General features: G+C 38.9%; 1 protein-coding gene across 1 annotated transcript in view; it reads left to right on the forward strand.

The window, feature by feature from the left end:
* HDX (highly divergent homeobox) overlaps positions 1–14,834 on the forward strand; it is a gene marked incomplete at its 3' end in the record, with an annotated part of 39,854 nt that overhangs the window by 12,112 nt on the left and 12,908 nt on the right. Inside the window, exons 4-5 of the mRNA XM_080352770.1 lie at positions 4,714–4,767; positions 13,971–14,117. Coding sequence (XP_080208896.1) covers positions 4,714–4,767; positions 13,971–14,117 — 201 coding nt within the window. The remainder of the gene's footprint in view (positions 1–4,713; positions 4,768–13,970; positions 14,118–14,834) is intronic.

The raw sequence follows: 14,834 nt of genomic DNA on the forward strand, positions 1-14,834 counted from the left end.
ACATGAGGAACATCCTGACGATTGCTGATGCATTCGCAGGCCTGTGCTGTCCTGATGTGGCTCACCAGTGCGTGTCACAGCGACAGCCTTGTGCTAGAGAAGTGTAGAAGACTTTCTTGAATCCATGCCCAATTCTCTGCCATGGGAATCACGGGGAAAAAGAACTTCTCTCGTGCTTGGTTGTTCCTCTGTAGATACGCTTCACATGCAGCCCAGGGGAGGACGTGGGCTCACGCTGTCGTTTGTGAGCTGTACAGTTGCTTGTTCTAATTAATGTCACCTTGGATTAGCCCTTCCATCAGTGCTGCCTGTACCCCCTGTGCAGTTGCCAATGTCTTGGGCCTGTTTTGTGTTGGGGATTAGGATCTCCTGCAAGGTAGTTAAGATGGTGGGAGATGATAAGTGAGCAAATATTCTTCCTCTCCCACAGCATCTAATCCAAATATCAGTTTACAATTCAGTTTCATAATTTCCTTATTCTGTAATAAAACCCCTTCAGTGATACTGAGAGGGGAAAGCACAGATAATTGGAGAACTAAAATAAGTTCAGAAGCTACAACTGACAGAGTTTTTAAATTTTTTTTGTTATAAGTAGAGAAAAGATAGTTGTGCAGGACACATCCAAATTGATTTTTGCTCATGGATTTTTATGCCGTCTGGCACAACATAGTCTGGAGACACTGAGTTAAAAGTCTAAAGACTGCCAGGATGTGATACTGCATGTGTTACCTTTGTGCATTTGCCTGTAATTACTTTTTAAATTTATCCTGGAAGTGAACCACGTAAAGAACATACCTTCTTTTCTTGTGCATTCCTGACTAGTATGGGGAACAGTACTTTGCAAAGTGTTTTTTTGTTTGTTTTTCTAACTTGCACCTGTATCATGTGAGGATAAGAAAGAAAGCTTTTGAGTCCAAGGAAGTGCCACTTTTCACCAGAATTATTGCTTTTCTTGGTAAACATGAGGTTCAAGGAGCATATATACTCTCGATTATATTCTATGTAATAGATGGGACATCTGCAATTCTTATTTATGGCCTTTTGTAAGCTGAGCACTTCAGATGAGCCGTTCGTATCCTGTTCTCCCTATTACTGTTCTTACTTGAGTTATAAAATTCATTAAGTGCTGTTTACTTTTGACATCCCAGTTTCATAAGAGAAGAAAAGCTGTAAATGTGCATGTCTCTTCAATAAAGGGCTTGTAAAGCTGCAAAAGTACGTACAATAGAGTTAAGAAAATTTTTCTTAAGTTTCATGAAGTGAAATATATTATTTATACCTTCAGCTTGGTACTTTATTTCACTCTTGGAAAAATATCAATGAGATTAATTTCTTACCACTTTTTCAAATTTTTTAATGAAAAGTTAAATATCTTTCATTTGGGATTTTTGGGGCATAGGGACAGTGTCTTTCTAAGCAGCTAGAATGCTTCATGGTAGGTGATATTTTTTCTGTGTGGTGTGATATGGATCAGAACAGGGAGATCTCTTTTTTTGTTTGTTTTTTTCTTCCCCTGTTATAATAATGTACCTATTTTTTGATAAGTGGGGAATAATCTGTACCCTGTTTGACTTCCAGACCCGTCTCTCAGACACTCCTTGTGCCTTGACTTTGGGAATGCACCTTGGACTGAGAGAGCTCTTGTTTCCTGTGTCATCCCTTGCCCCTTCCACAGTTTTAAACCTTGGAAAAACTGGGCAGGTTGCTATTAATTTACTTATTGCTGCATGACAGTGGCACTTCCAATGCTCATTTCATCAAGTTGACAAAATTTCACCTGCTGCTTTCGAAGGCAGTATAACAAATAGTGTACCCTGCTAGGCTGATAACCAATGTTGTCGAAACCATTAGTTCTGCACTACTTTAACCACACTGCAAGTCCTCCCCTTAAAATTACATCCAGTATGACTGCTATTTCATGTAGACACTCCCCTTATAGCTTAATAATGTTTGTATCTTAACCTTCCAGAGCCATAGATTTTTGTAACAGGTCTGTCTGTATTCTTTTAAACTTACGCAGGATGACACTTTCATACGTAGCCAGTTTCTGTTAGTTTTATTGCCCATGTTTAGCCAATTTGTCCATCAGCATAGGAATGAAAATCCTTACATTTAGGGAGATCGTCCTAAATTTAAAAATAGATTAAACCTGAGCTACATGATCATTGGAGTAGTTAAACATCCAAGCAGATGCTTCTTCCAGGTCAAGACTCTGTGATTTGTGTTTTGATGAAGTAATTACTGTCGTACATTGGTATCTAATTAGCAATTAGTTATAGCTTCCTTACTCATTTATTTAATCAAATTAATGTTAGTGTAACTTAAGAGTAAATTTAATAAAGTGATCAATTTTCATGCCTGAGCAGTTTCAGTAAACAAATTGTTCAACCTACTTACTTTTCTTAGTTTGGCTTTAAGCACATTGAACTGGAGAGGCTATTCTTGATGGTCCTTGAGGCTGAATCATGGTTTAGTCTTGGTTTCCTCCCCTCAACTCCAAGGAACAAAAATACTGTTGAAAGTTATGTGTATTTTTAGTTATTTTGTTATACACACTGAAGCACAGTTATCTAATTTATCTATCTGTCTTCTTCAAGGGAAAATCCTAAGCCTTGCAGCCAGTACATCAAAATAGGATATAGACATAATGTATATTTATTTCTTTTTAAGATTCACTTTAGGGATACTGCTTTATATGAATGAGCTGCAAGTTCGCTTTATTTAAAGAAATTGGGTTATTTTTTAATGTTTCAAAGTGATTTGTTTTCTTCCCTGGAGACTTTTGAAGACAAGAGGAGGACTTTCTTGCTAAGTCTGAGAAGCGCAGTTTTTTGCCTGGGGAAGCCGCGTGGTCTTCTCTGGAGAGACTTGGACAAAATCTTTCCTGACACTCATTCTTGTAACAGAAGCAGAGTTACCGTTGCCATAGGTTTCCCTCTGCTTTATTTCTGGGATGAAATACTTCCAGCTGCATGAGTGGGGAGAACCTGGCAACAGGTGAGTGTTCCAGTACCTTGAATTTTGTCCAGCATCTGCCAGAGCTGCTGTTTTTAGAAGATGGGGGTTTCAGGTTGTCATTTAGCAACTCACAGTAGCCATCGCTGGTGCTCTAGGACTGGAGTTACACCTGTGGATGCAGGACAACTATCCATCTCCTAAAGTAAACCCAAACAAAAAAACCTAACTGTGGTGCCTTTTTATTAGAACCAGTTTAGAATACTCCTGTGCATGTTGTCTTTCAAGCAGTTCTGTTGAGATAAAGGAGATTGTATTTGGCATCATACCTGTCAGAACTTACGTATGTTTGTCTTCCTTTAATGTAATGTTTGTAACCCTTTAATGCTCTGCCAGACTGATTGCATTATTCACCTAGAAAAACACTTTCTTCTGTCGTCCCACTTGAAATTGGTGAAGGGAAGTCATCTGGGTGGGTACCGAGGACACATTTACAGCAGATTCTGTGGGTGATGCTGTTGTGGGGGATACAGAATTGTAATAGGCATAACTTATTTGTGCGGAGTTTCTGAGATATGTGTGTGCAACTAAGAAATTAATATTTTAGACACAAAAGCTGATGTAGACTTGCCTTTAGGAGGGGAGGGTGTTCATTTCTAGCCCTCCTCAACTCACCATGAAGAAAGCACCTAACCTTAGGTAACCTCCAAGCACTTCCAGCTAAAAGCTTGAAGAATAAAAGTATCTTAAGTACTTGTACACTAGACAAACTGTACCAGGTATTCTATATTTGGCTATGCTCATGCTGCAGGATTCATTGGTGGAGCACTTCCAGCTAAAAGCTTGAAGAATAAAAGTATCTTAAGTACTTGTACACTAGACAAACTGTACCAGGTATTCTATATTTGGCTATGCTCATGCTGCAGGATTCATTGGTGGAGCACTTCCCAAATACAAAAGCTTTTAGCATAGCTGGATGCAGTCAGCAGAAGCATGTAGATTTTTCTTCCTCACACATACAGGACATGTAATGATTTGAGATTGATTCATCTCTTAAGAACCATGTTTAGTCTCCCAAGCATAGCTTGTCTGCAGCGGAAGATGAGTATGGAATCCTAAATAAGCCTAAAATATTCCAAGCTATGACACATTTCAGATGACCAGGGAAAACAGTCCAAGAATGTTATTAAATAAAGTCTGACCTCTGAGAGGGATGGAGAAGCAATGGGAATCAAGGCAGCTGACCTCTCCTTCATACCCTTTCCTCTTCCTTCTCAAGCCTAAGTCCCTAGTTTTTCTGCTAATACATGAATCCCTAACATCTGATGTTGAGTAGCTTAGTTACTAATGTGATAGTATTTTTTCTGAAAGTTTAATGGATATAATTGGAAAATATGTAATGGCAGTTCTGTCAGACACTTGGCCCTGGCCAACTCCAGTCTGCTTGATCTTGTGACAAATTGAAAGTGCAAACTTGTGTTCTGAAACACAGGTTTTGAGATAGCAAAAGTACAGAAACACCCAAGTCACCATTGTGTTATCTTACCCTCACCCAAAGAAACAGTTGTTAGAGTTTTAGTCTTGCAACAGTAAGTCTGAGTGTGACTTTGTTTTGGTTTTAAATCTTCACCTGTTTTAAAGACATTCTTATCAGAATTGAGTGCACAGTATTGAAGTTTTGTGAAAGCTGCTCTTTAGCTATCATAGCAACCTAAGCTGCTGTTGTTTTCTGTTCTGTTTCTCCCTTCTCCTCTGCAGATTTCAGGAAACCTTACTGTGCCTTGGATTACAGGTTGTTCCAGAAAAAGAGCAGTAAGTATATTTCCACTTACATATCTAATGCGTCAAGTGATAGAATGAAAAGTTTATCTAACTGTACTATTGAAAATGTCCATTCTATTTATGTGGTTTGGGGTTTCATTATTTTTCCATTCATACTTCAACTAATACAAACATTGTCTGTAGATAGAATGGTTTAGTTACCATAAAATGTATGTGTATCTTTAAAAGCAGGTCAAGGTCACGATTCTGAGTCAGGTACGTGAATTGTGCTATTAACTTCAATATAACATCTCATTTCATAAGGATGAAGAGTTTAGAGCTCAAAACACGTTTTTGATAATGAAAGTGAAATTGTTGTTAATTGAGAGACACAAGCAAATGCTTGAGAGAGTAACTCCCTCTACAGTTACTCTGTGCACATGCACAGAATCAGTCCATGCTATCTCTAGTAACTTTCTCAAATCTTATTTTATCTGCAAAAATGTCATTTTACGTTAGGCAGAATCAGCCATGTTGGTGTCCTCAGTTCACAAATTACTCCAAAGCATAATACGAGGTATGAAACAGCTTTTTTCAGGAAAATACCTCTATCAACTCTTTCATTGGTTCAGCATTTCCATTCACGGGTAGTCTGCAAGCTTCTCTTTGAAGAGCAGGTCAATTCTACTTGTTTACCATGAAAATACACCCTAAACCTGCCAAGTGGGTGGTACAGCCAAGCTTTCAAGAGACTGTTACGTATTAGTCCAGCTATATCAGAAGCAATAACTAGGGAGACGACTGTCGTGATGATAGAACTCATCCCAGCAAATCCCGCAAACCACTGAGCTGGCAGCATCATGTGTGCTGCTTTGGTAATGGAAGAACCTTTCCTTGCCTTCTCCTCCCTGCTGTACCCAGTATTTTTTTCCTTTTTTTTAGGTATTTTTAGTCCTTCTGTTAAGTCTTCAAAAGCTGTGAGTTTGGTAGCATCTCCTGAATAAGTAGGGATCAAAGGACCATCATATTAATTATGTTTTCTCTTGGACTTTTGCCAGGTCTCAACTGTAGCACACCTCTAGTTTCTGCAGACCTTAGCAGTATTGTTTAGTTCTGACTGTATAGAGGACACTTATAAGAGCATCTCCGAAAGGAACCAGTAATTTTATACAAATCCTGTTGTTGATCATTCCATATGATGCTGTCCCCTGCCGTCTAGCACTGAATCCGTTGTTGAGGCATGTGGTCATGCTAACACATGCTAACACAAGCTGTAGAACAAATTTCCACAATAAGTTCAAAACCTTTGAGGATGTGGAAGTGCCTGTTTATTGAGAATGATTATTATGTATTTTTTTTTCTTAGACCTTTAATCCTGTGTCATTTTAATCAATAAAATGCATAAACGCTGCTGGTTAATAGAGTCCAGTTTGGCAACATTTGTTTCCAGATTTGTGGATGTACTTTCTCTGATTTGAATGCACAATCAGCCTTCTTAAGGAGATGAGTTTAGGAGCTGGCATTCTAGAACTGCTGTATACACACAGGTGTAAGACAACAAAAAGAGAAAAAGCTCTTCTTCAGAAACTTCAGTTTCAAATGTGAAATTCTTTTGAAGAAAGAGCATGAGGGAACAGAAATAGAATGGATAGGGTTGTAGGAATACGATTATGGCAATTACTGCCATTCAAACAGTAAAAAGGCTAATCTGTATTTTGTTTAAAATGGAGAAGATCATCTTTTAGATGCTCTGAATTTTTAATCTTTTGCCTTGATGTTTTGTTTTCCTTGCCCTGTCCTTCAACTGCATCAAGAGAGAAATAAAAACTCTGCAGTTCTGCAGAAACACTTTCTAGTCTGCTCAGCTATGCTGTAAGATGACGTAATCCTGACTGTTCATGAGTATTAATCTAGAAATATCACCCTCTTAGTTATTCATGAGAATGTCTTTGGAAATTACAGAGTTCTGTATTCTGTCATGGCCTGTGTGCGATGCATTGGCCTTTACAACTGCATTGATTTTTGGTTTTTCACAGGGTGGTGGAAGGATAACAAGGATTCAAAACCAGAAGTGAAGATACTGGTTAAAAGAGAATTAAAAGGGGGAAAGTATCTTCACTTTTGTCCTTGCATTTAAGTCTTGAGTGTACTATGCTTAGGTTGTGTGTCACCTGATGTCTTAGCACAGTGGTTGGTGTTTGTAGTAGATACGACTTGGTATCTAACTATGAAAAACATTGGCTCCAGGTAAGCTCTGCCTGGCTTAGCTGTGAAGTTTTATTTTGGGGGGAGAGCAGGGGTTTGGTTTTGCTTCTTTTTATTTTTTGTTTCTTTTTTAAATTTCTAGTTAGCAACAGTTCTAGTGGCCTTGATATCAAGCCTGAAACATGAAGTCATCAAGATAGCAGGTTAAGGTCTTACAATTATTTCTGCTTATCGCCCTTCAGAAGCAGGAATAGTAAATCACATTAAATGTACGGTGTGTATTTTGGATGGGATTTTAAATGAAACTTCAGTTGTCTTTCATGTTAACATCTGGGCTAGTTCATGCAAGGTTTCAATGGAACGCTGGGCTTGTATTTTTCCCAGATCTAGAGCAGCACTGTGTTGTAGTGATGCCTTTGATACCTTATTGAATAGTGTCCTTCAAGTTTTATCATTTCGGACAAAATACATCTTTTTAATATAGAACATGCTTTACCTAAGTTTCACAAATCACCTAGGCTTATTGTACACTGTGATCCTGCAGGCTGGAAAGAATGTCCTATCTGGCCAGGAATTGAAAAAGCAGACTTTCCAGTCTAGTGTGAGAAAGACATTAATAGATTATGTAAAAATCATGATAACTGCTGTCTAAAAACCAGTTTACTTTGAGGCTGAGCATTCACTGTTTTACAAACTAGTTCAGAAGCTTAAGAAGATGAGCAAGTTGACAGTTTGTTTGGATTGGAGGTTGGTTTTGAAAATTATGGAGTGGAGAGTTCATGGAGTTATGGAGTAGCTGGAGTTCAGAGTTTAATTTTTTTGGCTAGACTGTTCTATTGCACTGATATATCTTTTCTTTTTTCCTGTGTTTTTTTTAATTCTTCTTAGCTGTGTTTGGTTTAGAAACATGTATTAACAGAATAGGTGTAATTTTGGCTGAGTTTTGAAGCAGTTCCGGCTCTTTGCAAGCTGTGGTACTATGAAATATTTATCAGTCTTGCTTTCATCAGAGCAAATTCCATGCTTACCTAACCAGTGGGGAAAAGACACAAAAAGTCTCTCTTCCAGAAATCTGAGAGTTTTTGCACTAATAATGCATTAGCAGTAATAGTTTAAAGGTGCCTTCAGATGCCATTTGGTTTGCAGTTGTTTTCCAAACCCATTTTTGCAGCTTGTTGCTGGAGCTTCTGCCCTGTGCTGACAGTAGCAACTCCCTCCTAACCGTTTGCTTTGCTCGGGGCCTTCAGGTTGATACGTCTTTGTCCTAAGAAGGTTGAAGGTATCTTGTGGTGGGGTACCCACGTGCTCATGTGATATGAGAACTGCTGAGACTTGGGGAAAGGCAGCATCTAGAAACCAGCTCTCTGAATTGCTCCAGTTACAGATAGCAGCTGCGTTCTATTTTAATTTCTTTTTTTTCCCTGGGGAGAATCATGTCTGGCCAGGGAGTCTTTGGGGTGTTCCCGAGTAGAAATGGGTGCAGTGTGCCTTTTGCAGAAAGAACAAAGCTTTCAAAGGTGCTTCTGATTCCTGCACGGGGAACGACACTGAGTGCACATCAGGGTCTACCCAAGGCAGCAGCGCTAGGTCTGTAGCAGGAGAATGGGAACCACTGAAATGGGGTTGGCTTTGTGACAGTTGGGAAACTTGAACTCAAAAGCACAGACTGAAGGAATGTGTAATCTGGTGTAGCTTTAATGAAGTTAAAAATCCTGGTAGTGTTAAAGGATGATACAAACCTTCAAAGTTCATGTATGGGAAATGAAATAAAGAAATAAACTGAAGAGTAAGAATAATAATAAATGGTGCAGATGGGAAAGGGAGAACATATGTAGAATGTCTACTTCAGAAATAACTAATATTACATACAAAGATGATCTTGAGATATGAACTGGAAGTCCTCTGAAAAAATCAGTTAGACATTAAGTAGTGTCTGTTCAGAGAGCTGAATGCTGGCATCGTTAGGAGTGGCGAACAAAGCAAAATAATACAATGCTTGTCTAAAAGGATATAGCATTTGTTCATACCTTTAATGCTGTGTGCACTTCTGATCTTCCCATTCCTCCCAAAATACAACAGTGACAGTGATCAAAGGCACAGAACAGCCACATGGGCCAGATCTCTTCCTACTTGAAAAGACATGACTGGAAGGGAGTGGAGAAGTGTGATAGAGAGCATTAAAAACGTGAAAAGTCTGGAGAAGCAGATGTGGACTCATTAGTTCCAGTGTACGAGTGGTTATCTAACGAAACTGGCCTCAGACAGGCTCACAAGGAGATGGGATGTGTTTATTTGGAGTAACTTAAAGGAAGAAGTTCTTCCAACTTATGGCATACTGGGATTTTAAGAGTATCAGAGATAAGTCTTACTGCTTGTCCTATTTTATTTTTTACTAAACTTTAAAGAACCTTTTAAATGTACCAAAAAAAAGTCTTACTCTGTGAGATTTGCTGTTTCTCCATGTGAGCGGTAGTGACTGAAATTTGTTGTGAGAGGTTTGTTTGCTAGAAATAGTCATTACCTTGGAACATTTCATCACAGAGCATCAGAACTGAACTGTTGATTTAATACGATTTCACTGCAGTTTAAATAAATGTAACTTTTGTTAACAATGTCCAGTGCCAAGCTGCTGCATAAATGCAATAGTTATTACATTTATATTAAGGCTCTAGTTCTTTCATTTTTTCACTTTTATTAGTAATCTAAACATTGTGTATAGCTTTTGTGCATGAGGCCTGAAACATTTTCAACTGATGCATAAAAACGGATCTAAAAAAGCAGGCTCTGATAAAAGGCAGGATGAGGACACTCCACCGCAATGCAATTATTCATACCAATTATAGACACTAGATTTGCACCGCAAATATTGCATGCACGGGGGATATTATGAGGGACTCGGCAAAGTGCCAGGAATGTCTGTAATAAACTGGGTCATCTCTTACAAGAATGTTGTTATTACACTTGAGAGGTCAGGGGATAAGCGGGGTTTAACCCTGCGCTTGGCAGAACTGCTGATTCAATTTGCTCCCAAGGATTGCTCTCCATGGCCAGTTGTGAGACTGTTTTCTGCTGGAAGCAGCTTCTCTGCTTTTCAAACTGTGGGCAACAGAACTGGTAAATGTAAAGAATTCACCAGTTAATACTTGTGAGGGTGAAGCTCAAATCAGCAAGCAGTGGCTCTGAAGAGAGGAAATGAGAATTGTATTAATCATAGTTGTTATAATGAAGTAAAAATATGAACTGAATTACTGGCTCATCTTGAGCTATGGGAAGTATTGAGCTAAATATGACACTCTTCACTATTATCTTTTGATATTTTTTTCTCTGCTAACTGATGTATAACATGATATTTGTAGGACTGTAAGATTTTCTTTTGTTTTCTCTGTTCCTCTGATGATACTGAGCAGGAGGAAGTTATTAACTAAATTGATGGAAGTGCAGTTATACGTTCAATGTAAAAATTCTATGCTTTATTTTCTCACAAAAGACATGGGCTTTTGTGAAAGCAGGATGTAATTTTTGAGCAGCTTGTAATGCAGGAGTCACATTTATCTGTAACCTTTGTCAAGGGGATGATTCTGTAGTTTAATATAGTCTGTGATTTCCCTAAGAAATTCAAGAAAAGGCGTATGGCACTACCAGTTACACACAGACAGGTAGTCTGGATCAAGACTTTTTACAAGCTGAAGTCTTATTCACGTCCAGTGAGCGAAGGGCTGAGGCTGAGCCTGTGATGGTGGATGTTCCTCTGCACTCCCTGAGAGGCTGTGCAGCTGTATTACAGTCATTGCTTCGCTGCCGGACTTACCTTCCTGAAGATGGTGCTTTCATCTTCTCAGAGGCTCAACTCCTACTTGCTTGGCTGTGTTCAGTGGGTTACTCGGTGCTGATCTGGGTGGAAAAACCACCAAAAATTGAGCCAGGCATCTCGGTGAGGCTGCTCTCCTCAACCCTGCAGAGGACCTGGCTTTTCATACCATCTTGTGTTTACGTGCAATTGATTTTCCCCTTGGTTTTATTCCTGCTTTTTTGGACTATTTCATGTGGTGCATGTTCTGGGGTTTTTTTGTTTTTTCTTTCATATCAGGTGACTGAAAAAACTTGTTCATTTCCTTCTGTGACCTGCAATCCGTATCAGCATGATTCTCTTCAGGAACAAGTGCAAAGATAAAGTACCTGGTGTGGCACTAACAGGGACAAAAAAGTAAAAAATACATATTGTCACCTGAAGCACTAGGGGTTATTTTTGACAAGGAGGTAGAACAAAAACTTGAAATTCTTCACCAGCCCCTCCATTTCCACAGTAAGTGGCTGCAAAAGACTTCTTTGGGGATGTAGCTACAGGAGAGTTCCCTTAACTTTAAAACATCATCTTTGATCTAAGCTGTTGAGGCTGACTCTGCAACCCTGGTCTTGTAGCAAAATAACATAGCAGTTGTGAGGTGAAAACCATTGAATGGTGTTTTATCCAATAGGAATTATATTGAAACATTTGTAGTAGATCATCAGAATTATATATATCCACCTAAAATGGAAAAGACATCACACTGCTTCTTTCTGTAAAGTCTCTGAAGGCCAGGTGGCTTTACTAAACACTGCTTTCTCCACTTAAAATCCTTTTATTTAGTAAGTAAAAGCTGAGCAGCTGCCGCACCCTTCCTGCGATACTGTCCCTTTGGTAACTCTGTCTATAGTCAGTTATGGTGTCTCTTTTGTCTAACGTGGGATCCTTTGTATATCGCAAATAGAGAGCTTTTCAATTAGAGTATTCTTGCACTGTATTCGTTCAGTAGAGATGCATTTTCTTACCTAACTGGAAAATCATGTAGCAAGCAGAAATCTGAAGTTACTCCAGCACCAGCTGTACTTTATTTGGTTTTTGTTCTGATTTGCCCATTGCAACAAATTAGGTGAGAGAAGACACCACTAACTGGGGTCTTTACATCCTTATGACTGAAGTAACGTTAAACATATTGCATTTTGCATTTCTCATCTCATCCCTTGCTGGGGCATGGCGATTTCCACCCTACACTCCAGGGCATTTCTTTAAGCTGTGCATTTTAAATATGAATATATTTTCTGTTTTATTATCCTGATAAGTGCAGACTGCAGTAAGCTGTGTGAGCGGCAGGTTGTCACAGCAGTGTTGGCAGCATGAACTCTCCAGAACCAACAGAAAATGTTACTTATTTATTGATATTTATAAAAACGCTTGGTATACTTTAGAAGGTGGAGTTGCCCTGAGCTCACTTTGTGTTCGGGAAGGTAGGCCAGGCCAGAAGGACTTGTTTCTTCTTGATGTTTGAGTATTGTTGTCACGTTCCTTTCTGACTTCCCTCAGCGCTTCACGGCCTCTCCCTTTGCAGAGCAAGAGCTCTTCCCATCGCTTTCCAAAGTCATGGTCTGTATTACCAACAGCTATAAAAGGTGATGGCGATTCAGTAGATAACTATACTTTTGTTCTTAGAAAATGGCTTGTAGGTTGGAGCTCAGGGAAAACCAGCATCGGCGAAGGGTGAATGCTCAGCAGAGTGCCCCAGGGGTGAAGGCCACTTAGTGCCCTTGCTGCTCAGCGAGAGCAGCCTGGGAATGTGCCAACTGGACTTGTTTAAGGTTCAAATAGCCGGCGCGTGGCTGGGAGCGCATCTGGTGTGAGCCGCTGCGGGGCCAGCTCCCTGCGTCAGCCATCAGCTGCTGATGGGCAGGAGGGGAAACTGCCTCTCTAATGCTGTACTTGAATGTGTGAAATGACAGCCAACAAAAAATCTGAGTGCCTGGTAGCAGTTAGGAATGGACCATATTTGAATATAACCATTTGTTTGTTTGGTTTTTACCTGGGGTTATTTAAAGGAGGCAAGGTTTTGATACCCCTATTTTATATTAATATATTAAGGAAACACTCTAGTGCATCTAACATTTCCAGAAATAGTAATTTTTAAAAGAAGAAAATTGCAAGGATTACAATATTCTGATTGCAAGGGTTGAGAGTATTCTGAAGATTAACAAAAATTGAAATTGGTAACTGTATAAGATTTTCAAATTATTCTAGTTCTGCAAAATGTCTTTTTACTCCGTTATAAAGTTACTTCATTCTAACCTTTAACAATTTTTAAACAAGCAAACCCAGATTTCAGATATGAACATCATTGTTATGTCTTAAAAGATTCAACTGTTGAAATAGTGACAAATTCAGCACATGGCTACAACTTACTAGAGCAGACTTTATGGTTGCATTTATGTACTCCTAATAGCAGGAGAGATGACAGACATGGGCTGGTATAAACAAACCAGATTTTAGTTAAAATTCTGGGCTAAAAAATTCTGATAAAACTTGTGAATTCTGCTGGCGAACGCTGCTGTGTGCCCACAACAGCTCAAGGAGTGGCAGGATGTCTAGGATTTGTTTCAGTGTTACATCTTAGATCAGTAATCCACTATCACATATTTTGAGAAATATACACACTGAGTTTAGACAGCTCTCAAATAAACAGTGGAACCAATTTAAACTCTGAAGCTCACCAAATAAACATTAAAGTATTCCCTTTAGGAACTCAGAATCCTTTGAATTATGCATGTATTGTAGTTTGCAGTAAGATAAAAGATCTTTAGGTGGGGGAGAGTGAGAAACTTGAAAAGCCTTAAGGAATAATTTGCATAAATTGGGTGGAGAGAGTAAACAGCACAAGAAGAAGAAACACCATTTTCAGGAAGGCCTTATAGACTGAGATAAGCAAATTTAAACATCAGGTGGAGTAGAAACAAAGCTGCAGTGCTTTAAACTTGAGTTAGCGCTGCCATTGCCTTTAAAGCAAATCCCAGGGAACTCGGTGATGTCCTGGATTTAAAAAAAATAAATTAAAAAATTATTTAAAAAAAAAAAACAAAACCCACTTTAAAAAATTAATTCTTAAGGGAGAGTTAAAAGAGAAGAAAAGCCATAGAGACAGAAAATAACGTGTGTCTTACTGTATGCAAGACCTCTGAAAATCAAATGAACTGCATAAGCAGAATTTTTAAAAACCTAACAGTATTTTTTTTTTATCTTACAGTTACAGGACCGCACACAATTTAGTGACCGAGACTTAGCTACCCTAAAGAAATACTGGGACAATGGCATGACCAGCCTGGGCTCAGTCTGCAGAGAGAAAATTGAAGCTGTGGCTGCAGAATTAAATGTTGACTGTGAAATAGTGCGGGTAAGAAATCTAGAGTCTTCCCCTGTCTTGTCGCAGAAGCAAAAATAGGACAGATGAAAGCCTTTAAAAATTTCATGAGGAAGCTTGAAATAGATTTCACGTATTACATAATGAATGACCATGTTGGGAAGTGCTCTCTTGCTCTTTCTGCAGTCTAAATATAGAAGAAAGCCCTCAGGTAAGAGTCTTGTTGATCAGCAGCAGAAGTAGCACTACGAGTCGTTTGACATTCTCTTTGGACTTGAATAAGATTTTAAGTAAAAGTGTTACATTTTTTTTTCGGGATATCCTCAAAAGTGCTATTTATATTGCTAATAAGATACAAAAAAAGCCTTTCTAAAGATACAATGGGAAACATTTCTCATTAATGCTTATAGGAAAAAGCCATTGTAAACTCATGGAAGAATATGCTTAAAAAAAGGAAAAAAGTGTTTTACAAGACTGTCTTGAAGCCAAGGTGAGATGTGCTAGAGGGCAAAGGGTACTGTGAAGAATTCTGGGTCACTTTGATAGTCTGTATAGGTGGTGTTGAGGAAGGATTGCCTTAGAAAGTACAGATTTGGTGTAGATAACCTGATTCCTGAGAACTCTTCCAGAGACTGGAAGGTTGGGTACAGCGTTGGTTGTTGACACTGTCTTCCCAGTTACAGAACATCCATTGTCCCTCAAACTGGGGCTGTCTCATTCACTCAGAGTGTTTCCATTCTTTGGAAAACA

The sequence above is a fragment of the Nesoenas mayeri genome (assembly GCF_963082525.1).
Source record: "Nesoenas mayeri genome assembly, chromosome: 13".
NCBI classification, from domain to species: Eukaryota; Metazoa; Chordata; class Aves; order Columbiformes; family Columbidae; genus Nesoenas; species Nesoenas mayeri.